Below are 27,571 nucleotides of genomic sequence, written 5' to 3'. Positions count from 1 at the left end.
GCCTGACGGGAGAGGCCGCGGCGCCTTGTGCCTGCAGGGGGTGGAGCCCCGGCGGATGTCGCTCGGCAACCGGTACCGCGCGTCTGGGCTGCGGACCAGGAGGAGCTGCTGCTTTACCTCGTAAAAAAAAAAAAAAAAAAAATCCAGGATGTGCATCCACTTCAGTGGGTGCCTGCGGCTTCAGGGCTCACGTGGGGCCGAGGTAATGCGTGCAGTTCGGAAACGAGACCTTCTTCCAGCCCCCACCTCGGGCAGGCAGCTTCAGGAGTGAAGATGCTGTGGGATTCCGCATGTGCTCAGAGCCCTGCTCTTCCTTGCTGCTGCCTTCCAGATCCAGGTCAGCCTTTCCTAGTGCATGCACGATTTGGGGTGGGCGGGCGGGCAGCAGGAAGGCTCCCCTCCTGCTGTGCTGCCTGGGTGTCCCTGGCTGTGTGTCTGCCGGGGGCCGGGAAGGCAAGAGCAATAGGGCCAAGCGGGCGGCAGCCAGTGCGGGCTCCTGAGCGGCAAGGAGGAAAGGCCAAGGGCTTTAGGCGTGCGGTGCCGGGCCAGATGGGGCTGAGGCGAGGGCGAGAGAGCGAGACAGGTGCGCGGGGCCGGCGGGCGGGCGGGCGGTGGGAAAACCGGGGATCGAACCGGGTAGCCTACAGACCTCGGGTCCGGTGACCTGGCCGCTCCTCTAGCGAGATCCCACGGCCGGAGAACGCACGGCGCCCCCTACGGGCCTCACACCGCCCGGCGCGCCCGCCCGCCCCCGGGGGGCACCCACCAACTCGCTGCCTCCCACCACCACTCCACGCTGACACCGCCTGCCTCACAGCCCCAAATGCTCCTCCCACACACAAACAACAGCGTCTCGTCCCCTTTATTCCCCCCTTTCTCCCCGTCTGCACACCACCTCCAGCCCCGCTACAACCCCACCTGCCCCCCCACCCCGCCAAAATACATACATGTAGGAAACAATTACTTAGCCAATATAATAGGCTCAGGTCGAATCTTTCAGTAAAGCATATTTTATTAACGATTTTGCAAAACTGGGTGTCCTACCTAATGGCCAGCACACACAATAGGGCAAAAATCCCCTGCTTATATTACTCTAGCCGCATATTCCCTCCCCTGTTCCCCATTGCTTGGGTACTGCAGGGTTTACAGACTGCCTGACACCTGCCTCAGTTTACATGATTCTTTCATCTCATTCAAACAAAACCCTTCACCTTATCAATCTATGTAAAATATGGATTCCTGGCTCTTTGACTGCCCTTCCCTCTAAATTAACTTTTTTGAAAATAGAGGAGTCAGTTTGCATTCCAGGATTAGTTTGAAGAGACTTTGTTTATATTAAGGATTACAGGCCCTGGTTGTCGTGGGCGATTTTAACTACCCTGATGTTTGCTGGAACTCTGCCAGCCAGCCACAGTCCAGGAGGTTCCTCCAGTGCATTGCTGATAACTTCCTGATGCAAATGGTGGATGAGCCAACTAGGAGAGGAGCGCTGCTGGACCTCATCCTCACTAACAAGGAGGGTCTGGTTGAAGCGGTAAAAGTTGAGGGCTGCCTTGGTTGCAGCAACTATGAAATGGTGGAGTTCAGGATCTCATGTAACAGGAACAGAATAGCAAGCAGAATTGCAACCCTGGACTTCAGTAAGGCCAACTTTGGCCTTTTCAAGCAATTACTAGGGGAAGTCTCATGGGAGAGGGTATTTGAAGGTAAAGGGGCCCAATACAGTTGGTTAGCATTCAGGGACTGCTTCTTCCAAGATCAGAACATCCCAACAGGTAGGAAGTCAAGGAAGGGAGCCAGGAGACCTACATGGTTAAACAGGGAACTGATGGGCAAACTCAAGTGGAAGAGGAGAGTTTATAGATCATGGAAGGAGGGGCTGGCCACTTGGGGAGAATATAAGGCTGTTGTCAGAGGGTGTAGGGAGGCAACTAGGAAAGCTAAGGCCTCCTTAGAATTAAACCTTGCGAGAGGCGTCAAGGACAACAGAAAGAGCTTCTTCAGATACATGGCAGATGAAACTAACACCAGAGGCAATGTAGGCCCACTGATGAATAGAGGTGGGTGCCCTGGTGACAGAAGATACAGAGAAGGCAGAGTTACTGAATGCCTTCTTTGTCTCTCTCTACTCTGTCAAAGGCTGTCCAGAGGAGCCCCGTACCCCTGAGGCCCCAGAGGAAGTCAGGACAATGGAAGAGTCTGCCTTGGTTGATGCGGACTACGTTAAAGACCAGTTAAGCAATCTGGACATCCATAAATCCATGGGTCCTGAAGGGATTCACCCATAGGTGCTGAGGGAGCTGGCTGAAGTCATTGCTAGGCTACTCTCCATCATCTTTGCTAAGTCTTGGGAAAAGGGAGAGGTGCCTGAGGACTGGAGGAAAGCAAATGTCACTCTAGTCTTCAAAAAGGGCAAGAAAGTGGACCCACGTAACTATAGACCGGTCAGCCTCACCTCTATCCCTGGAAAGGTGAAGGAACAACTTATCCTTGGTGCCATCTCAAGGCATATCAAGGATAAGAGGGTCATTAGGGGCAGTCAACATGGCTTCACCAAGGGTAAGTCATGCTTGACCAACCTCATAGCCTTTTATGAGGACATAACCAGGTGGCTAGATAATGGCAAAGCAATGGATGTGGTCTATCTTAATTACAGTAAAGCATTTGACACAGTCTCCCACAGCATCCTCGCAGCTAAACCGAGGAAGTGTGGACTGGATGATCGGGTAGTGAGGTGGACTGTGAACTGGCTGAAGGAAAGAAGCCAGAGAATTGTGGTCAATGGGACAGAGTCTAGTTGGAGGCCTGTATCTAGTGGAGTCCCTCAAGAGTCAATACTGGGACCAATACTATTCAATATATTCATCAACGACTTGGAGGAGGGAACAGAGTGCACTGTCAGCAAGTTTGCTGATGACACCAAGCTGGGAGGAGTGGCTGACACACCAGAAGGCTGTGCTGCCATCCAGCAAGACCTGGATAGGCTGGAGAGTTGGGTGGGGAAAAATTTAATGAAATATAACAAGGGAAAGTGTAGAGTCTTGCATCTGGGCAGGAACAACCCCAGGTTCCAGTATAAGTTGGGGAATGACCTGTTAGAGAGCAGCATAGGGGAAAGGGACGTGGGGGTCCTGGTGGACAGCAGGATGACCATGAGCCAGCACTGTGCCCTTGTGGCCAGGAAGGCCAATGGCATCCTGGGTTGTATTAGAAGGGCGGTGGTTAGTAGGTCAAGAGAGGTTCTCCTTCCCCTCTACTCTGCCCTGGTGAGACCACATCTGGAATATTGTGTCCAGTTCTGGGCCCCTCAGTTCAAGAAGGACAGGGAACTGCTGGAGAGAGTCCAGCGTAGGGCAACAAAGATGATTAAGGGAGTGGAGCACCTCCCTTATGAGGAAAGGCTGAGGGAGCTGGGTCTCTTTAGCCTGGAGGAGACTGAGGGGTGACCTCATTAATGTTTATAAATATGTAAAGGGTGAATGTCACGAGGATGGAGCCAGGCTCTTCTCTGTGACAACCAATGATAGGACAAGGCATAATGGGTTTAAGCTGGAACATAAGAGGTTCCACTTAAATATGAGAAGAAACTTCTTCACAGTGAGGGTAACAGAACACTGGAACAGGCTGCCCAGGAGGGCTGTGGAGTCTCCTACTCTGGAGACATTCAAACCCCGCCTGAACACATTCCTGTGTAACATCATCTAGGTGTTCCTGCTCCGGCAGGGGGATTGGACTAGATGATCTTTGGAGGTCCCTTCCAATCCCTAACATTCTGTGATTCTGTGACATAAGGTGCAGAATTTCTGAGCAAGTTTAAGTGCCAGTTAAGTGCTAAACTCACACTACTGTCTCATATTAAAGAACTCTTAAGTACAAACCTCGTGCAGTTTTAATAATATTCTTAGAAGCTGAACACATCTCCAGTATGTACGGAGACACATAAAAATACACATCTTCATAGATGGATGTCAAAACACTGGTATCTGCTGGCATTACTGTCTTACTTATCCAAATTAATAAGGCATTCAGGTTTGAAGGGAGTGAAAAAATCCCAAACTCTTCCTATCTTGAGATGGCATAGCATTCTCTGAAGTATAATACTCACATAGTTCAGCAAAAATACATCAAAATCAGAACATGTGAATATATAGATACTTTTCCCCCTAATAAAGTTTCACATTTTTCTTTCCCTTTTTTCAGTTACATAAAAAAAAACCCAAAAACCAAAACTTTTTAAATTATGCACACTTTTAAAATAAAAGCACACTGTCAGTAAAGTTGATGGAACTTGCATTTGGTTCTTTTGGTTTTTTTTCCTGTTTAATGAGATGGGCCATCTCACACAACAATACAAGAGCTAGGAGAAGGGTGAGAGAGGAAGCGATCTAAACTGATTTCTTCCCACTGAACAACATTAAGAGTGAGGAAAAACCTGTGCAAGCATTTGTGAAATAGATTTAATTAAATTTAGCATTCAGTAGGGAAAAATGATAATTAAATAAGCATTAAACTTTAACTCTCCAGATGTTGTGCAGAGTCTTCACAGCCCATTGTCCTTGAAATTCCTAGAAAGAAAAATAAATCTAATTTGTTTCATGTTCAGTGAATACAGAAGTACATTCTGATGTTTCCATGTGCAAGACTTTCAGGTTTTGATTCTGAAAGCACTTTGAGCAGGCTTCCTAGTCTCTTCACCAGTCAATCCATATCATTTAAAGGATTAGATTTTGTTGTTTCAAAGTGTTGTTATGCTCCTTGAAATGAAAGGCAAGCTTTGCACTCCTGTCACTTAAGAAAATCAGACAGAAAAGGTCCTTCTCACTAAGTCTGCAAGACAAAGTACAAGGCACATCCTTTTCACTGAAACAAGGAGTCTGGTGCAATAAAGATGGAGAGAAAGATGGAAGAATAAGAAAAAGTTACTGTCCAATTTGCTTCTGATATCACGTTCTCAATAAAATAAGAAGGTGGCTGTCTGCCTCATCTCCCACCACCGTCTGTCAGCTAAAATAGCACCAAGACACTGGGGAGCAGGAAGGCTGTTCATGGTGGTTCCAGCCCTGTTCTCTCATTAATGCTTCACATACTGCAGAGTCGGACATCAGCTGTGCCAGAAGCCTCTCTAACAATGAGTTGTTGCTTCTACAGTATATTTTTCAATCCCTTGTAACCTGTCTTCAAACAATTGAAAAATGAAATGTCACTTCCTGGAGGAGTATTTCTGCTGGTATTCTGCTTGAAATCCATCAAGAACATACAAGTAGATCATGTTTCATCAATTCCCCATATATATATTTTTAAAGTCTTAATTCTGTGATTCTGCTGATGATTGCACTCCAATATGTGCATTACTATTCTTGCTTTTACTCTCAGGCCATATTTTACATTGTTTTTTCTTTCGTTCTTGTCTCAATGAATTTTTCTGAATCTTTCTAGAGTTAGCTGGTTGGGAAATGATTTAATAATTCATAAATATTTCAGACTTTTTACCATTCTGTCTTTTTCTTGATACAGGCTCAGAGTTCTTTATATAAAATTTATCAAGAACTTTAGTATTCTAGACCTTGCAGCACTCACCCAGACACAGGTAAATCAAATGCCAATCACACAAAGCAGACAGACCCAGATTCAGATCTCTGCTCTATCTCAGGAGAGCCTTATCAAACAGGCTACGGTGTTCATCACTGTATCACTACACTACACAAACCTGATAAATTCTTTCCAGCTAAGCTTTTAAAACATAGCACAGACTGCCAAAGTTTCAGTTTTTATTGCACAGGCTTTTTAAGGAAAACAATTCCAAACCATGTAGTATAAATAAGTCAGTAAGTAAGTCTGAAGCAACCCCAGTTCTTTACCACTTAGCCAAAAAAGTATAACAAAGAGCTGGATGAGGAAAAAAAGTTAGGAATTATATTAGTATCTTGAGCAGTCAAAACCAGAAAATAATTAAGCAGAAAAAAACCTGAGTTCATTTGCACACAAAAGCTACATTGATTTAATTGAGAAAGATTTAGCTTAAATCAGCTGATGATTTTAAGCAAAGTATTTAGACCTGGCTCACACATTTCATTTTTAGTCCTTACTTGAACTCATTGTTCCCTAGTAATGTGCAAAAGCAGATTATGCCAGGTAAGGCCAGCCAGCACAAAACAAAAACAAACAAAAAAAAAAGGCAAACAAGAACAGAGTTGAATTCATAATCTATTTAGTAGAAGATTAGTCTTGATTCGGTATTTAGTCAGACGTTTACCAATTAGAAAGGAATTCTATAGCCTTGAAAAGGGAGTGATACAACTAGAAAAAGCACCATGATCATTAGTATCAGTGCAGTGACTACGTGGATTGATACCACTTTTTATACAGTATCAAAAATAGAAGAACATGTTATGGTAATTAAAAGTAAATGATACCATGCAAAATGATAGAATGCTTATTTGAAAACATGTTAAGAGCTACGCTGTTCTCAGACTAAGGAGGACTAAATGTGGTTCTGTGAGAGGAATGAAGACTCCCTGTAGCTGCTATCAAGGACAGGCAATAGCTACAAAATCAGCCTTGCACAGCTGTGTTTTCCTAGTAAGGGTACCAGAACCAGCTCACTAGCCCAAGGAAACTTGTCCTGTATTCTTAGGACCTGTGTATTTATAGGAGCCTTGGATAACAAAGATTAATCAACTGCCAAAGGTAATAATCTCAGTTAACAAAGTATTAACAAAATTCGTCTTGGACATACATAACTATCTCAAAAGAAGAAATTATTTCCTGCAAGTCATGAATTAAAACTTTTCCTCCTCAACTGGCCATTTTTTTAAATGCATGCTGCCATCAATCTACCAAAAAAGTGTGATGCAAAAGCATACAGCTACAAAACATGAACCTAAGCTGAGACTGAACTGACAGGGGAGCAGCTGCATATTGTGAAGGCTCCATTTCACTGACGGTTAAAAGGAAAGCTGGGCTTGTCCCTCCTCAGGGTTACAAGTATTTGAAGATTTGCAGAATGCTTTTGTATCTTGTAAAAAATGCACATATAGAGAGTAAAAGCTATTGTGAACACTACTAGAAGAAGAAAGGTTGGATAGTTAAGAGCTTTTATGTAGAAAAGAATATTTACATCTACACCTGCACAAAATAGTGGCAAGTCAGGTAGAGATTTTCTGTAGCATTATTTCTATTACTGTTTTAAGAATTTATGACTATAGCATCCTGGTGCAAGTTGCTCTTAACCACACAGTTTTGCTGCAGCTCAATAAAACAAAATAAAAGGAGTATCATCAAAAGATTGTTGTCCTGAATCTTCTTGTAACTTTTCTTGGAGCAATGTGATTCCATAGAATTCAGTAAATATTTCAACAAGAAGTATCAGAGTTCATTATTTTATTACCCCTCTTCAATGTTTGGAACTTAAGTGTTGTTGAAGCACTTACCCTTCCTGGGACAAGTCCAGAGACCAATCAGGAGGTCGATAATGGGAATGATCAGGTGATGATGTTCTTAATGTAGAGCCTAACTGATATGAAGAGCCTAACTGATATGAGACTGCATGATTCTGGCGTCGAAGCTCCTGTATGGCACGTTCCCTAAATAAACATTATTTTACAGTGAGACAAATAACTTTTCAAGAATCATCAACATTATCTCACAGTCATAACTTTTTTTCTATTTGAGATTGTCAGGTTTTAAATTTTATTTCACTTTAAAAGGAGACGTGTTCATCATATACTCTCTGAAAGAGATTTGTGACTCTCTCTGTATTACTCCCTTACTCAGGTTTAGTTCTACATATTCATTGTTTCTCTTTTCCCTACAAGACAGAAGCTAGTCATGGTTGCTGCTGGTTAAGCTCTAAAAATTATGAAAACTCCAGCAAGAGCCTAATTTTAAGGTTATTCATAAGCCTGCAACATAAGGACAATCACTAAAATCAGCAATGATATTAATGTAAGAACAGTGTTGCTTGCGGTATTCTTGCGCTGCCAGAGTCTACCTAAAGTGCTCTGGAGCTGGTGGATATTCAAGAGATGCAGGACACCCCAGTAGGAAGGTTGCAAAAAAAATGGCAGTTTAGTAATTTTGACTGCAGGAGGTGGGGGCTGGATACCAGATCAATCTGTGACTCCTGCATCTGGGTGTACAGGGAGGAATACATGAGACTGGATAATACACTGGAATATTTTGGAGGTATGTACTCATGTGGGATCCTGGTTTCAGGCTGCTAGTCATTTACATAAGGAGAATCTAGTCTGGGTTGGATTGGGAAACTACTAGGAAGAGTGGCTACAACAACCCCTGAGTTTCAGTGTAGAACCCCAGTAAAACCTGGACAATGGTTCTTTATAAATGAATGGGTATATTGGGAGGATAGCATTGACCCAGGCTGGAAGAAGGGAGTCCATGTTGTCCAAAACCTTGCAAATAAAGGTATAACCAGGACTGGCCCTATGGTATTGAACTGAAACTGACTCCAGTGTGGCTTTGCCATTACCACAGACTTCCCTATGGAGCAGCCCCCTGGAGCAGATCATCCAAACTTGCAGGAGAGGTATCAGATCCAGCACCAGCTCATGGAGCTGAATCTACAGGCAAGAAAAGGGCTCACTCTAGCAGCAGAAGCCCTGTGAGACAGGAAGAGTCTTCCACCCAGCTACCAACATCTCACAGTCTTGTGCCTGGGGAGGCATCAGGTGCTCTGTAAAGACTATGGAACCAGACTTATCTACATTGACTGCCAGTCTTACTAGGATTATTGCTTTTAAGGGCTTTACTACGCACATGCTGGGAACAGACTTTTTAGCAGGGCCTGTTACAACAGGACAAGGGGTGATGGTTTTAAACGAAAGGAGGGGAGATTCAGGTCAGACATAAGGAATATATTTTTTACAATGAGGGTGGTGAAACACTGGCCCAGGTTGCCCAGAGAGGTGGGAGATGCCCCATCCCTGGAGACATTCCAGGCCAGGCTGGACGGGGCTCTGAGCAACCTGATCTAGTTGCAGATGTCCCTGCTCATTGCAGGGGCTTGGACTAGATGACCTTTGAAGGTCCCTTCCAACCCAAACTACTCTGTGGTTCTATGATTCTGTGCTGTACTGGCTTTAATGGTCAAGATGGTGCTGACAGTGGTGGGAAGTCGGAGCACAGATGCTTGCAGCTCTCACAGGTAATATCCTGCTGTATAATACTGAGTTTGGGTACAAATGTAGCAAAACTGTGACCAGTGGGGAAAAGCAACCATGGGCAAGTTTTTTATTTGGGAGGAAACTGAGGCAGGGAGAGGTACAAGGGCAGCAAAAAGGAGGGTCAAGAAACAAAAAGCAATAAAAAGATATGCAAGTCATGGGCTTGGGGTTGTCCAGGGTATCTGACAGTTCCTGTGCTTGGTCACTGGAGCCACAACAGGGCAGTAAATCAAACCTGTTGTTCCACAGGAGTCCAAACTGCTTTTGCAGTCAGGAGGATGGAAGGCATGGGGAGGTGCTTTTCCTGACTGGTAAAGAAAAACTCAGACAGATGGATCAAGCCTCCTGGTATCACTGTGTTGATGTTTATTCAAGGCCTGACAGTGTTAGCACTTCCACCTCCTAATTTCAGGCATTATTTCATTCTGCACCAAGGCAGTAAATCAATATGACTAGCTAAGTCAGTGTTACAAGGATATCATCTACCCACTTGTTTAAACCGACAACAACAAAAACCAAACAGTATTGAGATCTGCTACTTCCATTATATACTATCTCGATACTGACTTTAATTATAGTATTTTTCTTCTCTGGCTGATTTTCTGGTTTTCGCTTGCCAGCACCAGAAAAATAGACTGGCTGTAAGAAGCCAACTTGGAGCTCGAATCCCTTTCCCTGTAAGCAAGACAGATGTCTGCTCTTGTAAAGCAGGAATTTCTGAGTAACAACTAAAAAGTAAATTCTTGTAACCTTTGTTGGACATTGAAGGGACACTGTTTTGACTTTATTAAAAAGACAAAAAAAAAAAAAGAAAAAAGCTCTAGCCTTTCAGACAGCTAAATCTAGTATCAGCCTCAGAATTTTATAGGAACATTTCAGTTTTTGCTAATATTTCTGCATATTGTTTTTGCAACTGACTTACAGACTGCATGCTGCTTTCCAAAACAATTTAGATAATTATGTTTGTAATTCTCTTGAAGCAGAAGAGAAATTCTCCTCAAGAATAAAACTGGCAATCTTTGCCTCAGCATAGGCTCACTCTAATCTTTGTTTTGCTAACCAACTGTAAACTAAGTGTTGATATTGTTGCAATTATAAACAACCACATGGGTAACAAATTATCCTTAACTAGGAGAAGAGATTAAGTAAGGAGGCTGACTCAACCTTCTGCCAATGAACACTTCAAGAACACTTGTGGTCCCTACCAGGGAGCACCTGTAGACCATGAAATGGATGCATTCACACAGTGGGAGTAGAGAAACAACAGTCTAAAGAAGACAGAGTTTCTTTTAAAATAAAGGTAATCCCATATTAGCACGCAGTCTGGCTCTTTCTATGCAGCCGAAGAAGCACAAAAGATGCCACCTTTTAAACAAACTTGCGTACCTAACACAAAAGTTTAGCAGTTTTTGCCATGACTTAAGAGTAAAGAATAATCCAATTGTAACATACACTGAGACATTCAAGAAATCCATCTTTAAAAGACCTAACACCAGGTATAAAGATGCCCCCTACAAGACCTATGAGAGCACAGAGTATCAACAAAGTAATTTGCTACAATTAAACAAGACATCTGATTCTTAAACCTGTGCTATAGTTGCATCACTCTGCTTCTTTTAGCCATCTCTTTTACATACCTAAAATAATGCCCAGCACAGTAATGTTTTATCCTTAGTACATCCACGAAATAGAGAAGTACCATTGTTTCACAGACAAGAAAACCATTCAAAACACTGAGACTATGTAAAGTAAGTCAGGAAGCAGGCCAGGGGCCGTTATCTGGTACTGCGGCCAAATCATATGAAACAGTTTGTACATACTGTTTAACTCTCTTCCCACACACACACACACACACACAAAAATTACTTTGGTCACACTGCCATTTGGGAGCCATCCCTAGCACCTTCTGTGCCCCAAGCAATAGCTGGGAGAAGGCAGGTTGGTATGTGCTAAAATAATTCCAGAGTGTGTACCGACAAACTGTACAGACAAGTACACAGGTGTGTGCACCCCTCAAGTCAATGCTCTGATCTGCTTTAGTTCACTACTACTGGGGTAGCCAAAAGGTGGCCTTTCATATCACAGAACTTAGCAGTCTATAGATCACTTGTCTAGCCAACTAGTCATCTGGACTCTCACTATACATCAAAACAGGTATCCCTATAAATAACCAAAGACGGACAAGCATCTTCAGGAAAGTGATCCATCTCATCCTAGAACAGGCAACTCCAGAGGGCAGTTTATCTCACTGTATTGTTCCATGTGGTATAAAGGGAATCTAGACAGCTAACTTAGCATGTGTAACAGCTACACAGACTGAATTCAGTGACATGAATAGCCCCTGAACACACAGGAGATGTAGAGTGGCACAAACCAAAACACTGCTGTTTATCCTACTAATTTTGCATTCACACCAACTAGATGCAGGAAGCACAATACAAAAACATATACTTGCCTTTCAAAGCGCTCAGTCTCCAGCTGTCTTTTGGTGATAGCCAGTTCCGACTCTAACTGAGTTGCTCTATTTCTAAGCTGAGTAAAATCTTGACTCTGCACAGCACTGTAAAGTCCATACACTTTAATTAGATGATTAAGGGAGTGGAGCATCTCCCTTAAGAGGAAAGGCTGAGGGTCTCTTCAGCTTGGAGAAGAGGAGACTGAGGGGTGACCTCATTAATGTTTATAAATATGTAAAGGGTGAGTGTCACGAGGATGGAGCCAGGCTCTTCTCGGTGACAACCAATGATAGGACAAGGGGTAATGGGTACAAACTGTAACACAAAAGGTTCCACTTAAATTTGAGAAGAAACTTCTTCACAGTGAGGGTAACAGAACACTGGAACAGGCTGCCCAGGGAGGTCTTGGAGTCTCCTACTCTGGAGACATTCAAAACCTGCCTGGATGCCTTCCCGTGTAACCTCATCTAGGTGTTCCTGCTCCAGCAGGGGGATTGGACTAGATGATCTTTCGAGGTCCCTTCCAATCCCTAACATTCTGTGATTCTGTGAGACAGAAACTATAATCCTCTGAGTATGTTACAAAATACAATTATCCAAAATTAAAAGGACAGCTATACCATGCAATTGAGATTAAGAACATTTTTTTGGAGTAAAATGTAACACTACACAGAAAAGTCCATTAGGGTATAGCTGAAGAATCAGAAGCAAGTTTTAGTATCTTCTGCTGTTAAAGCAACCAAGGTACTTCAGCCATTTGAAAATGCAGCTAGATATAAAACCATCTGTATGTATATACACTTGGGAAGAATGAAAAAACCTGCAATATTTTCCTGGCCATTTACTCACAGTTTATGTTCTGCTAAAGAAAGCTGTTCCTTAAGAAGCTGAATTTCAGTGTCTTTTTCTTGCTCTGCTCTTTGTGCCTGAAATTCTTTATCATGATTGGACACAAGCAAAGATTCCAGGTGTTTCAAAGTTGCTCTTTCATTTCCGAGTTGTTTTCTCAGCAGCTCTATTTCAGAATGGGATGACACACACTTGCTCTGCAGCTAAAAAAAGGTTTTAAAGTTTTATCTATCTATTATGGCAACCTCTTTTTTAAAAAAAGAGTCAGAGATTAATGATCAAATTCTCTCTCACTCTAAAATGGATGATTAGTGTTATATTTGCCCTAAGTCAAAATCCTGTGTCAGATTTATAAATTCACCCAATGTATCTATCAGCATATAAATGTACTTGATAGAAATAACAAAATTCTTTTAAATATACGGATCAATGGATACAGACTGTAGACAGAATCATTAAAGGAGGGAAGGTCTACATTTTGTTGAGGCAAGAAACTACTGATTAATCATTTACATGCAGGAAATGACACCTGGTATAACGAACCAATATCTGCACCTCCAGCAGCGTGAGATTACACTTACTTTACTTAAAGGAGCACACAATCTTCCTGTGCTGTTTTGCCACTGTTAAGTTCTCCCCCATTTTCTGAACAGCAGCAGCCCAGTTCCTTTTGAGTATGTAACATGCACAGGTAGCCCTCAGTAGCCTATGTGATATTTGGGAAGCAGAGATGATCTACAACAAATATAATCACAACTCCAAACCAGAAGATAATTATATGTTCACAACATATTTCCAAAGCCATGCTGTGCATTTCACTTCAAGTTCCTCAGATTTTGAAGTGGGAAGATCTTTGGGACACCTAAAGCAGTCAAAAAAATGTTGTAAAGCTGGAAGCAAGAAAAGCAGAGACAGGAATATAACAGGTGACAAAGCTCTAGGTATGTTTCAGGTATGCTATGGAGTTGCATGTGACATTATGACTTCAGTCATTCCAAACATGAGAGCATTTTTAAACTTTTTTTTCCTTGAAATATGCTGTTATTTTAAAATATTTTTTTCCAAGTGTGACCAATGGAATTCTAGTAATGTTATTAAATAAACTCAAGCTCCATACCATTCATTGTAGCAAATACCTCTAAAATACCAGAAGCGGCATTAAGCATAATTTTAAACAGCTACGGGCTTGGTCTCTTCTCCCAAGTAGCAACTGATGAGACAAGAGGAAATGGCCTCAAGTTGCGCCACGGGAGGCTTAGATTGGATATTAGGAAAAAATTATTCACGGAAAGGGTTGTCAGGCATTGGAACAGGCTGCCCAGGAAAGTGGTGGAGTCACCATCTCTGAAGGTGTTTAAAAGGCGTTTATATGAGGTTCTTAGGGACATCATTTAGTGCTAGAGTTAGGTTATGCCTGGACTCGATGATCCTGAAGGTCTCTTGATTCTATGATAATACTACCAGACTATTTCAAGGGTGAACTATGGAAAGAACGATTTCAACTTACTTGCTCCATCTCTGTTTCAAGAGTCTCTATTTTCTCTTTCAACCATTGCTTCTCAGACTCCGCACTGATCAGTGCCATTCTAACAGAGCTACAATCTGCTTCTGCTTGATGCCATTTTGCTTCCCAACTTTCTCCTTGTTCACAGGCTTTATGATAGTTCTCCAAAAGCTCGCACTTCTCTCTCTCCTAAGACATAAAGCTTGTTTGTTTAATAACTTATAGTAAGCTTCACAAAATAGGGATATCTATAAATCTACATGTATGACATGGCAGTGGATGTTCTCTTTCCATTGAAAACTTTGCCATTTAGCCAAACTATTGAGAGAGTTCTCAGGAACCAGTGTTTTCTTCAAGATGGGCACATTTTAATGCTCAAGAGACATCTGTTAAAAATGGCTAAATTAACATTTCAAATATTAGGTATAGCAATATATCACAGAAATATTTTTTTTTACTATTAATCCTGTATGGTAATAAAGTCAAAAGAGTCCCAAGTCTCTGTACTATTCACTGTCTGAATTCTTAAGTTTAATAAAAGCACAGTGTAATATACTTCCTTACTTGTGTACTGCAAAAACAATTAAGAAAATGTGTTCAAACTATTAAAAACATGTTAGTAGAATACAAATAAGTTTTAGGCAGAAGGCAAATTCTTCCATGGAAGCGTAGTTGAAATTTCTTTTTTTATTAAAACAACAGCTGTTTTTAAAACACGTTTAATCCATATACTCACTTTAGACTTCAGTATACCCTTCAGCCTGACAATATCTGTGTTTGAATCCTGGGCTTTCAACTTCACATCATCAAGCTCATTCTGGTACTTTGCTAGTTTTTTATATAGTACCTATGAAGAAATATTTGTTCCATAAGGTTAAAGTATACTGTTTGTACCTTTACCAAAAAAATAGAATTAGTGTGTATCTAGCATCTATGGCTCTATTAAGTAATTATTTAAATCTAAACCATATATATTTCTATAAATGAAATTTTACATATGTCAAAAATATTTACATTTTTTGATTTACAAATAATGCTAAATCTTCTAAAAACTAAGAAAAGTGTTAATAAAAGAACATAGCAGTTAAGAAGAAAAAGACTTTTAACAGACTTTATATAGCAGTGAGGCAGCCATAACAAAATAGCCTGCCCCATTTAAGAAGCAGGGCTGAGAGTCAGTTCCCTCTTTTTTGCATGTCACAGTCTCTTAAAAGCTCACGTTCGAATAAGACAGATAAAAATAGAATTAACTAATTAAGTGGTTATCTCCTAATCAGAAGAAATAAAGCCACAAGTATTAGGAGAATGCACACAGTTCTGACAAGTATTGCTTGAGAAACAGAACAGAGTGAAGAAAAACCCCTGCAGAAAGGCTGTCTTGAACTGCCCTCTTCAGAAACTCTTCCTTTCTTACAAAATTACTGTGAGAACACTCAGCTGCAAGAACCAGTACATGGGGTGTGAGGGGGGAGAAACAGGGTGGTGAGTAGGGGGTGGGAGGAAAGTGGGCTATGAAGAAACTCATACTGTGAAAAGGCTGTGAAGTGCTGAGAAAGGTTCAGTCATAGAATCATAGAAAACCAGGTTGGAAGGGACTACTCGGATCATGTGGTCCAACCTTTCTTGGCAAATGCAGACTCTGAACTTTTTCAATAGGCCAAACTGAATACTTTGGCTACGACCTAAATTAATGGAAGAACCTAGAGGAAACATTGTGTATTACAGAGGCAAGCCCATTAAAAAGTAGTTGATCCTGTGAGGCTAAGACCTTTTGTTTCTAACTGGCTCTACAAGCATCCAGGCATTGCAAAGGAAACCATGAAGCCTTCCAAGGTAGCCAGAAACAACAGGAGGCTGCCTTGCACCAGCTGACCACATCTGTATCAACTGTGATTCTGAGAGAAGATAAAGAGCAGGGATTACCTGGAATAATCTCTTTGAGCAATTCATGTTTCTAGTGACACTCACTGCCTACCTTTGGTGGTTAAAGCTACTAAGACCTCAACTTTTCTGGCATGCTCAAGGAGGGTGCTAAAGAGAAAGATTAACGTGCTTAAGAGAAGAGTTATTTAGCATGGGAGTTGTCTCACGTAATTTCTGCAGCGCAGAATTAGGCATTTGATCTAAACTAGTTAGCTATACTTTATAATGAAGAGAGGGACATGTGAAGTGAATCACTTTAAAAACTGAGATGGGATGAATCTCCTTCTGAAGGGCTTTTCTTCACTTAAAAATGAGCTTTACTAACTTAAAACTTTCATATAGCTAAAATCAGGTGAAGTTAATCTCATTCAAAACTGGGTAGCACTTTTAGAGAAAAAGAAAGCGAGGCGACCAGCAAGTATTTTCAAAGACAAAGATATCCTAAGCAGTAGAATAAGTGCAGACAAGAAAGAGCAAGTATCAGAATTCTAAATTGTGGCAGGAAGTTGAGCAAAACAAAGGAAAATCAGAACATTACACAGTGGTGAACTACTACAGATATTAAGCTTAATTTCTAACTGCTTAGAAAATACTTTGATGCATGAACGTCATGTATGCATAAGACAAGACTTAAGTATTTTAACTACTTTCATTAGCATACAGATAAATAACACAGTAGATTATGTAATCCTGTATTATAACCAAATATTGCCAGCATTTTTATCTAAAAGCCACTTTAAGAAAATGTAAATACATGCAATACTATTAATAAAGTTTTGAACCTTATTAAAATGTGTACTGTGTTAAATTATTAGCCAGTCAAATTCATAAGCTTCTAAGTGCTCTGGGCCAGTCATAGCACTTTTCCATATAAGCAATACTTATAACTGCTAGAGTGTTTTTTCATGAAGATCAGAAAAAAAGAGAAAACATTAATAAGCTCTTCTTCAAGATAAACACGCAAAGCATTACATATTAATAGCTGGTCCTTTTTTTAAAAGCGAGCTCAGCAATAAGGAAGAAATCAGAGTTTGAAAAATGATCTTAAAAACTAGTTTGCAGATTTACTTCAGATGAGGACCCAACAATTCTATGCACTACTTGAAAAATACACAATTTTCCTTTTTATTCAAGGATTCTCTGTACAAATATACCTGATTTTCTTGCTTAATATTACAAAGATGCTCTTGTAACCTGTCATTCTCCTGAGCTAACGATTCTCTGTTCTTGTTAGTCTGTGCAAGTTCTTTGTTGGTTTCTTGTAGCTGTTGATGCAAACTGGTGATATCTTTCTCACAGATACAGAGTGCTTCAGCAGATTTTCTACGCAGCAAACAATAAATACTTCAGGTATGAAAATACCGCCCAACCTAAGACAAATTATAGCTTTTCTAGTGGTTAAGTTTGCAAGTCATGAAACAAATCTGTAATATTTCCATATTTAATAGAGGTTTTAAAAAAATTATACAGTAGCATATCCTATGATTCAATTTTTGAGTTAATGTTATAAATTAATCAAAACTGAATAATTATCTTATCATCGTATCCTTACTTTGTAGAATGCTCCAACTCAGTAATCAGAATCTTCAAATCTGAAATTATTTTCTCCTTGAAAAAAAAAATAGAAAATTAAAAGAAACTTCTCACTATTCCTCAGTATAAATGGAAAAAAAATTCCTTTTATTCAGCTAGCTGGTTAATTTAACTATTTAATGAAAAATGGATTGTGATTTTCCAAGTTTCATCATGTACTGTCCAGAGCTGAAAATTCCGATAATCTAATTTGGCAAATAAAGGAACAAATATTGGTATCTTCTGCAGAATATAATAGCTTTAATTAAACTTTGTAATCCTTTGTGGTTCTAAAGGTAGCATTTGGCTCACATTCCCAAACTAAATGATGTCTTCTATCTATTAGATAAGTTATCACAGCTTTTACAATGAATAAAGTACCAGAGTCTGGTAGCTTGTAATTGATAAAACAAGAATTCCATCACTACAATTCAAAAAGAAGGTAGTGCAAAGTATATTACTTCACTCCCTTGTCTTTGGATCGATATTAAATGAAGAAAAGATAGGCTAAGGAAATGTGTTCCACTGGAGACGCTAAACTGGACGCCATTTTACAGTTTACAGTTTTTAAAATGCAAAGTCAGTGCTCTTGGCAAGATGATTATAGCCAGTCCTGCAACATCTTTTCTTTAAGATTTTGTTAAAATGAGTTCAACTTCTTGGGATAGCAATCACAACATTTAAAAAGTACCTTCTTCAGTTTATCCTAAATCAATATCCAGATGACTTAAGTTGAAGTGAAAAACTAAGAACTAAGCAGCTCCATTATATAGTTTGAAATCATACTGTGCAATAAACTGATGACATTTTCATAGGTAAGCTAGTACCTTGAGGTGAAAAGAATATATTTCAGATGCTTCTTCAATGAAAACAAAGGCAATATTTTTGGCACCCTGCATATCTAACATCAGGAGACCCCAAGGAAGAATTTAGGCAAAATTTTACCATAAACAAAATATTTTATTGGGTAATTTACTTTTCTCTGCATCAGGAAAGTACTTAAAGTCTCCTCTCTTGATAAGTATAAACCATACAAAACATCAAACATGAGATGCTCAACACTGCTCAAACCTGCTGCTGTTGAAGTCAACATGAATTTTATTGTTGCCTTGAAACTGGAACAGAACTAGGTCAGCACTAAGCACTGTTGCAGATACCATATCACAGTATTACAGTATGTTTGGGATTGGAAGGGACCTCAGAAGATCATCTAGCCCAATCCACCTGCCAGAGCAGGAACACCTAGATGAGGTCGCACAAGAATGTGTCCAGGCGGGCTTTGAATGTCTCCAGGGAAGGAGACTCCACAACCCCCCTGGGCAGCCTGTTCCAGTGCTCCGTCAGCCTCACTGAGAAGAAATTTCTTCTCAAATTTAAGTGGAACCTCTTGTATTCCAGCTTGATCCCATTACCCCTTGTCCTATCATTGTCTGCCACCGAGAAGAGCCTGGCTCCATCCTCGTGGCACTCACCTTAGCCTCCTCTTCTCCAAACTAAAGAGACCCAGGTCCCTCAGCCTTTCCTCATAAGGGAGATGCTCCACTCCCTTAATCATCTTTGTTGCCCTATGCTGGACTCTCTCCAGCAGTTCCCTGTCCTTCTTGAACTAAGGGGCCCAGAACTGGACACAATACTCCAGATGGGGTCTCACCAGGGCAGAGTAGAGGGGAAGGAGAACCTCTCTCGATCTACTAACCACCTCCCTTGTAATACACCTAAGGATGCCATTGGCCTTCCTGGCCACAAGGGCACAGTGCTGGCTCATGGTCATCTTGTTGTCCATCAGGACCCCCAGGTCCCTTTCCCCTACACTGCTTTCTAATAGGTCATTCCCCAGCCTATAATGGAAGCTGGGGTTGTTCCTGCCCAGATGCAGGACTCTACGCTTTCCCTTGTTAAATTTCATCAGGTTATTCCCCGCCCAACTCTCCAGCCTGTCCAGGTGTCGCTGGATGGCAGCACAGCCTTCTGGCGTGTCAGCCACTCCTCCCAGCTTGGTGTCATCAGCAAACTTGCTGACAGTGCACTCAATTCCCTCGTCTAAATTGTTAATGAATATATTGAATAATATTGGCCCCAGTACTGACCCCTGAGGCACTCCACTAGATACTGGCCTCCAACTAGACTCCACACCATTGACTACCACTCTCTGGCTTCTCTCCTTAAGCCAATTTGCAATCCACCTCACTACTGTATTGTCCAGACCACACCTCCTCAACTTAGCAACTAGGATGCTGTGGGAGACTGTGTCAAACGCTTTGCTGAAGTCAAGGTAGACCACATCCACCACTCTGCCATCATCCATCCACCTTGTTACATTCTCATAAAAGGCTAAGAGGTTGGTCAAGCATGACTTACCCTTGGTAAAGCCATGCTGACTGCCCCTAGTAATCCTCTTATCCTTGATATGCCTTGAGATGGCACCAAGGACAAGCCGTTCCATTACTTTCCCAGGGACGGAGGTGAGGCTGACTGGTCTATAATTACCTGGGTCCTCCTTCTTGCCCTTTTTGAAGACTGGAGTGACATTTGCTTTCCTCCAAGCCTCAGGCACCTCTCCCGTTTCCCAAGACTTGGCAAGGATGATGGAGAGCAACATAAAATAAATGTGATGACCCAAGAGATCCTTTCCCTATTTGTCTTTCGTGACTATTTACATGTTAAAACATACTTTAATTGCCAGGCTTTCCTCAAAAGCAGCAATCTTCTCTCTTCCTTCTTCCACACAGTCTTGCAAAGTTGCCTTCTCTTTATCAAGTTGTGCAATTGTTTCTTTCAAAGCACAGATCTCCTCTTTTTGTAGAAGACTTTGTCTTGAAAAGTTATCTGGACACAAGCAGAAAGTTCTCATTTTTATTAATTCAACCTATTTGAAATAAAAATTATTTTTATACTCTTCTAAAGCATAAAAGAACATGACAAAAGCTTCCCTTCAAGACAACACTGAAGCATGTACCTTTTCAAGACATGTAAGTAATCCAACTAATACTTATAAGAACTGCATTCTTCCTTAGATCGAGGTATTAAATTACTTGGCTCAAACCAAATCTATCTTTAAACAACAAATGTTGAGATCATTAAAAAAATAACTTTCTCGGGTATTACAACAATAAAGGCTTTAACAGAAGTGCAATACACAGAAGTAATATGTAGACTACAGTGGGTAATGACTGATGAAATAAGAGATGAATATCCTGGTATTAGCCAGTTTTTCTGAAATCCTTTTAAAATCTATTTAAATTAACTTTATGCAAAAGTAAGACTAATGCATTTATAAAATTCAACGCCACTTAAAAATTACAAAGGTAAAAATGAAAAAACAAATCTGCTCACTGCAAAATGAAATTCTAAAAGATGTCTCTCCCTATCTTCATTTAGCTAGCAAGGTGTTACATACTACATTTACCTTTAAATGGTCAGAGAATTAATCCTTTTATGATCTGCCTACATTGAATTTGAAGAGGAGAAACACAGAAACCCTTGTTACAGTGAACCTTAGATCGCATAAAAACCATAGAGGCTGCAAATTACTCCTTAAATATCAGTGTAACTGGGATACTTGAATGATACTTATTAACCACTTCCAGGAGATAAAACATCCAAAGTAAAATGGTCTGTAGCTCAGTCTTTCAGGGACATCATAGCATATATTCACATTCTGTTTTTTCCACAGAACTTCTCCCTATTTCAAAACACAAGATGAAAGGCGCTTAAATTTCCACTCTGTATTTTTGCATGCATAGTTCTGGAACCTGCTGAGACAGTGCTCAAACCTGGCTCTAAAGAAAACTCTGATGGAGCAACTAATCCTCAAAACCATTGCCAGGCACTTTAAAGACAAGAAAGTTATCAGTAGCAGTCAGCATGGCTTCACCCAGGGGAAGTCATGCTTGACCAACGTGACAAACTTCTATGATGAAATGAGTGGCCTGGTAGATGAGGGGAGAGCAGTGGATGTTGTCCATCTTGAGTTCGATAAAGTCTTTGACACTCCCATAAGATACTCACAGATGAACTGTTGACATAAGGGCTGGATGAGCAGTGAGGTGGATTGAAAACTGGCTGACCAGCCAGGCTCAGAGTGGTGATCAGTGAAACAAAGTCTATCCGGAGGCTGGTAACTAGTGGTGTGCCCCAGGGGTTAATACGAAGTCCAGTCCTGGTTTACGTCTTCATTGATGATCTGGATGATGGGGCAGACTGTACGGCCATGAATTTTCCTGATAATGCAAACCTGGGAAGAGTAGCTGATACACCAGAGGGCTGTGCTGCCATCCAGAAGGACCTTGACAGGCTGGAGAAAGGGGTAGACTGGAACCTCACAATGTTCAACAAAGGGAAGCACAAAGTCTTCCACCCGGGGACAAACAATTCCAGGCACCATTACACAAGCTGGAAAGCAGCTTGGCAGGAAAGCTGAGGTTCTGGTGGACATCACATTGAACATGAGCCACTAATGTGCCCTTGCTGTGTAGAACGCTGGTGTTGGAAAGTAAAATGTGGGCAAGCAAGATGTGCGGTTCCAGCCACCTGGATGATAAAGGAAGATCAATACTAACATGACCATCTGGATGGCTGAAGACATAATACTAACATAATAATATATAAAGGACCTTGGACAGATTACTTTGAAGTATGTTCCTCATAATTGTAAAAAGTTATAACCCAGACTCGTGAGAATGGTATCTCGGGCTGGATAACCACCTCCTAGTGTATGGGATGTGTGAATGTTCTTGGGCCTGGTCTGTGAATGAGTGGGAACGTAACTGAAGCAAACATAAGTGTAGTGTGTTTTTAATAACAATTATTGGAAAAACATCTTATGTAACATCTTAGTGCAGGCCCATATCTGTAAATCCTATAAATTGCCACTGCCTAATAAAGAGAGGGTCTCAGCCTGGCTCAGCTCTCTGCTCAGCCTGGCTCTGCGCTCCTTCCTGAACAAGATCTCTGACTGTATATGCATCTATGTCTGCATTCCGGTATGCATCATCCCTAATCACTGCAGCTGGGCTGCACTGAGGAAAGTATTAACAGCTGGTCAAGGGAGGTGATCTTTCCCTTCTACTGAGCTCTGGTGAGACACACCTGGAGTGCTGGGCCCAGTTCTGGGCTCCTCACTACAAGAGACATGGACATACTGGAGAGAGTCCAGCAAAGGTCCATGAAGATGACTGAGGGAATGGAGCACCTCTCCTATCAGGAAAAGCTGAGAGCTGGGATTGTTCAGCTGTGAGAAGGCTCAGAGGGTTTGTAATTGTATATAAATACCTGAAGGGAGGGTGCAAAAAGGACAGAGCCAGGCTCATTTCAGGAGTGCCCAGTGACAGGACCAGAGACAACGGGCACAATCGAAAGCACAGAAGGTTTCCTCTGAAGATCAGGAAGCACTTTTTTTTTTTTTTTACTGTGAGGGTGACCAAGCACTGGCCCAGGTTGCCCAGGGAGGTTACGGAGTCTCCTTCATTGGAGATATTCAAAAGCCATCTAGATACTGTCATGGGCAACTGGCTACAGGTGACACTGCTTCAGAAGGGAGGTTGGACAAGATGACCTTCAGAGATGCCTTCCAACCTCAACTATTCTGTGATTCTAAGCAAGGGTGTGTTTTTACCATTTTGCAGGGAAGGAGTGGAGACACAAAGATCAGTTGAAAATGCTACCTGATTATGTTGGATGTACAAACCATGACCTAAATTTTCCAGAGAGAAAGTATCAAATGATCAAAAAAACAACAATGGATTGCTGCCACAGCTGTGAGTGCTCAACATTTCTGAAAATTAATAACTGAAGTTTCAAATCAGGCACTCTGTAAACAGATAAAATAGTGGGCAATTCTGAAAAGTTTGGTTGTGCACCACCCCAAAATTCTGATGTGCAGACAGCAACAGTATAAAATACTGCATAATAATATTCAACAATTTAAATAGTGCATGATTTCTCCTTCTGCAATTACCTGCTTTATTCACTGTATTTTCGGCTAAGGAGAAGATCTGACAGACAAGTTGCTTCACTAGACAACAGTGATTTACTCCCTACAATACCGTGCAAAAGTTGCAGCAAGGATCCTACAGAAAAACACCACATGATAGTGTAATTAAAAACAATCCCATAAGTTAAAAAACCCCAACACTGGGGTTTATTCATTAAGTGGTACAGACACCTTAACACTGGCATTCCCAGCTTCTTAGTGTCTGTCTCTGAAATAAGTTACTTTTGTGAAAAACAAAAAGCACAATTTAGATTCCCATCATGTGTCATATGACATAGAAGACAAACCATTGGGGCACTAAACAGCTGTTCTCTCTGCAGACAAGCACTGGAAAGAGACACTTTGCCAAGTTTACATTATTTTGCTGACAAAAGAAGGTAATTCAAGACTGAAATCCCCTCCAAAAGTGAAAAGGTTCTCTAGTGGGCACATACACTTTCTTTCTTCTGCAGTTCTACCTCTCCAAGAAGAAAGATATCATCAGCTGCTCTTCCTTTCTCTTCACCTTGGTCAGTCCCAAGTCTTACAGGTTCCCAAATTCCTAAATCCACATTTTCCACCTCAATCTCCTTTTGCTTCCAATCTTTCTCCTGCTTTCAACTTCATTGTCCAAGTCCTAAATATTCTATGTGTAGCTGCTCATAGGTTCTAGACATTCTGCATGCCCAATAGCTCCAAGTCCTACCCACAATCTCTGAACTAGTTTTATCCAGTTTTAAGAATCTTTCCAGTCCTTTTAACCACTTTATACGAGCTATCCTCACTGGATGTCTCTGATCCTTCTTCACTCCCTCCCCTCACTTAATTAATTTTGTGTCTCTGATTTCTTGTGCTGCCCCAGCTTTCCCTGCTGCCACATCCACACACTGTTTCTTCATTCACTGACTCCCAGTCTCACTGTTTCACACTTACAGTCTCCTCTGACAACAATCCTCTTCATTGCAAATTCTCAGCCAGCCAATATCCCTACTATTCACTTCTCTCCTGGCTCTTTATTAACTTCACTTCTACCTATTTCACTAAGATTATAGTGCCTCATCCAAACTGTGATCTCAGTATCCTTTCCTTGTTGATGCTGCAGTTAAAACCTCTCAACTTTGTTCTCTCAGAACATTTTCTCCCCACACCTGCAATGTCGTTCCTTTCCTTTGGCATTTTCCACTGTTATCCCTGTGGTGACAAGATAATAGCACAATATAGACAATCTCCATTAATTTCAAGATTCTTTAACTGGATTTGCCTCACAGTAATGAAAAATCCTAATGAATCTAGATTGGAACTTGCCTCAGTCAGATGATATGAGACTTCAGATGCCAAATTCTGAGAAGTGTCTATTCAGCTTTAATAAATTGATTTTTTTTTTTTTGAGACTTAAATATGCCTAATTTGGACATATTTCCTGGAAATTATCAAAAGCATGCAACAACACACAGACTGACATCAAATATTAAGTCCCTGCTTTACTGTACTGTGGTATAGAACTTTTAAAACACGAGGACTTTAGCAGGATAAGGGAGCTCTAGCATTAGATGCCATTAGCTATAGCTTAGCTTTATTTTCCCTTCACAAATTCAGCACTACATTTGAGAACAGATTACGTTGACTGCATCTACAGAAAATACGACTTTTAACACAATACAGTTGTAATTTTGGAAGTAAGAACATATCCTTTGGCACTACAGGAATAATAATTCCTGTATCCACCTCCTTTACACCCATAATATTACAAAGGTGCAACCTACAATATAGCATATATATTAAAAAGGATGTTTTCCTGACTCCATCATCATCTTATGATGCAGAGAGGTGCTACCACTGCCTTAGTGGATCATAAATGTAACTGATATACTCAGATACTCCACACTGGTACCAACACACATTGTTCTGTTGACGGTATACAATATCACCAAAACTTAATTTCAAGAGCTTTATTGCATAATTCTAAAATGCAAAAACCTTCTAATAACAAAAGAAAACAGATGTTTTGCACTTGAAATGTTAAAACTGCCAACAGTGTATTTATTTACATTCAACATTTTTTTCTTTCAACCCATAAGGAAAAAAAAAGAAAAAAAAGTGGTAATATAACAATTAACATATTGAATGTTATTACAAATCTGTATCTGTCACTCACCAATTTTTTCTTCTAAAAGTATAACTTTCTCTTGGGTAAGTTGCATTTCATATTCTGTCTTAATAAGGTTTCGTTGAGTCTCTGAAAGACTTTGTTCTGTCTTTTCATTCAATAAACTGGAAAAGCAGAAGCATTAACAAGAGAATTCAGAAGTTTGTATGTATATTTTTTTCCTTTTTGAAATGCCACTAAAATTGCAGAAGTTGATTCTTCTGTATATTTTAGATTTTTTGGGATATTTTATTAATGTTAATATTAATCTCTAGATTTTAAAGTCTGAATATTCCTACAAAGAATCACAGAAAAGTAAGAAGAATTCTTTACAACAAGTGGACCTAAGAACTTATCAAAAATTATTAAAATAAAAATCATCACTTAGGGTATACATTGGAATGCTTGACCTATTTCAATTTATATCCAAGTCATACATTCAAATCATGTAGCAATATTAATGAGTCTCAAACTGAAACTGAAGAGAACTATCAGCCTGTCTGAGAGGATGCAGGAAGAAAAAAGGTATTTTAGTAGCAGCAACTAATCTTCAACAACTTACTTTTTACAGCATTCATAGATCTGACAACTTATTATAGAGCAGCAGTAATTTGGGACTGGATTTGTACAGGAGTTTATGTTACTTTAGAAACCACTATGTCCTTAGAAAGGTATTGTGGGCCAGCCCAATATTGCATGCTAGCACCCAGGACTCCCACCAGTCAAAATCTAACAAACCTACAAAACCCATGCATTGACTACACCAGTCACTTGTAAGGACATATAGGTTTAGGAGAATATTTGCCTAAGGAAATTTAAGGAAATACAAAAGGAAAAAGCCACAGTATCTTCTCTTGTAGTCTGTTCACACTGTAGCCTAGTTCAGTCTGCAATCTAGTCTGTCTTATCTCTCTGCACAAACTTCATGCATGCTTGATCATTCCCTCTAGTCAGTAAATTATCCTTTTTTATCTTGCACTCACTGATCTATGCTTTCTTCCCTAAAAGCTCCAATTGAGTCCGGTCCCACTACAGGCTTCTGAACATGGTTAGGAACTCCAGTTGAGCAGCAGGGCATAAACCCTATGCAAGGCTTCGGTTTTATTTCTTCTCATGAAGAAACTCCAAGAGTAAGAAAAGGATGTTTGAAACTAACTACATGTGACACTCATCAGTTTATGCATTTGCTTGTCTCTATAAAAACAGCAATAAAAAATGAAAAAAACAATTAATTCATACACAATTCACCCTAACAACATAAATCCCTGCTGTTTCTAATACAAAGCCCTTAACTCTGAATGAATTTTACTTTTTCACTAAAGATAGTTTTCAGCATATCATAATATCAACAAGCCAAGAACATTTACATATAAATAAGCAATGAGGAAAACAATCTAATTCCAAAAAGAAGTGTGGTTCATAAGAACAACTATCATAAATTCCTTTCCCTTTGAGCTATATAACAGTTATGAAAACAAATGAACATAGGCCGATGTTACTTATCAAACTAATGCAATTATATACTTTTACTTACCTAAGTGAAACATACTCAGCTTCTCGTCGGTTCAGCTCAGTTTCAGAGTCCAGTGCTCTTCTTGCCAATCTTTTTATCTCAGTTTCCAGAGAATTAATGGTGTCTTTCATTAGCATCACTTTGGACATCTGTTCCAACTGTTCACTATCTAACTACAAATATAATTAAACATTAAATGCCAAAATGCACCTTATTTACACATATAATTTTTCCTATTAATTCAAGTTCTACTCTGGGTTTAGTATGAATATTTTACTGAAGATAAATATCCAAGTATTTCATTTACACAGGGCCTGACTCCAAGTCTACTGAAGGTAGTTGTCAAAGAGCTGAAATGTGATTTTTACTTCTGTTGAAGGTCATCCTGGATGCATTCCTGTGTAACGTCATCTAGGTGTTCCTGTTCCGGTGGGGGATTGGACTAGATGATCTTT

At 40.4% G+C, this 27,571-nt stretch overlaps 1 protein-coding gene and 1 long non-coding RNA gene across 6 annotated transcripts in view; one reads left to right on the top strand and one right to left on the bottom strand.

The window, feature by feature from the left end:
* Positions 1-19: 19 nt before the first annotated feature.
* On the top strand, positions 20-27,179 carry LOC139827959 (uncharacterized). Its single transcript, XR_011739102.1, has 3 exons — positions 20-337; positions 20,391-20,455; positions 21,160-27,179. It is a non-coding gene; the product is annotated as an uncharacterized lncRNA (long non-coding RNA).
* Positions 995-27,571, bottom strand: part of TSGA10 (testis specific 10) — a 36,721-nt gene continuing 10,144 nt past the window's right edge. For 2 of the 5 annotated variants that reach the window (XM_071808356.1, XM_071808360.1), the window contains 11 exons: positions 27,138-27,289; positions 25,613-25,728; positions 20,158-20,312; positions 17,467-17,522; positions 17,069-17,237; positions 14,728-14,838; positions 13,995-14,180; positions 12,488-12,690; positions 11,638-11,742; positions 7,431-7,583; positions 995-4,565 (listed from right to left, as the gene is read on the bottom strand). In XM_071808356.1, the coding sequence (XP_071664457.1) occupies positions 4,541-4,565; positions 7,431-7,583; positions 11,638-11,742; positions 12,488-12,690; positions 13,995-14,180; positions 14,728-14,838; positions 17,069-17,237; positions 17,467-17,522; positions 20,158-20,312; positions 25,613-25,728; positions 27,138-27,289 (1,431 nt within the window). In that variant the 3' untranslated portion in view covers positions 995-4,540. Of the gene's footprint in view, positions 4,566-7,430; positions 7,584-11,637; positions 11,743-12,487; positions 12,691-12,714; positions 13,350-13,994; positions 14,181-14,727; positions 14,839-17,068; positions 17,238-17,466; positions 17,523-20,157; positions 20,313-25,612; positions 25,729-27,137; positions 27,290-27,571 lie in introns of those variants that run through there. The other 3 variants (XM_071808357.1, XM_071808370.1, XM_071808365.1) reach the window with 3 other exon arrangements.

Source organism: Patagioenas fasciata, chromosome 1 (assembly GCF_037038585.1).
Source record: "Patagioenas fasciata isolate bPatFas1 chromosome 1, bPatFas1.hap1, whole genome shotgun sequence".
In the NCBI taxonomy this organism is placed as follows: domain Eukaryota; kingdom Metazoa; phylum Chordata; class Aves; order Columbiformes; family Columbidae; genus Patagioenas; species Patagioenas fasciata.
This window is presented reverse-complemented; position numbering and strand designations above follow the sequence as displayed.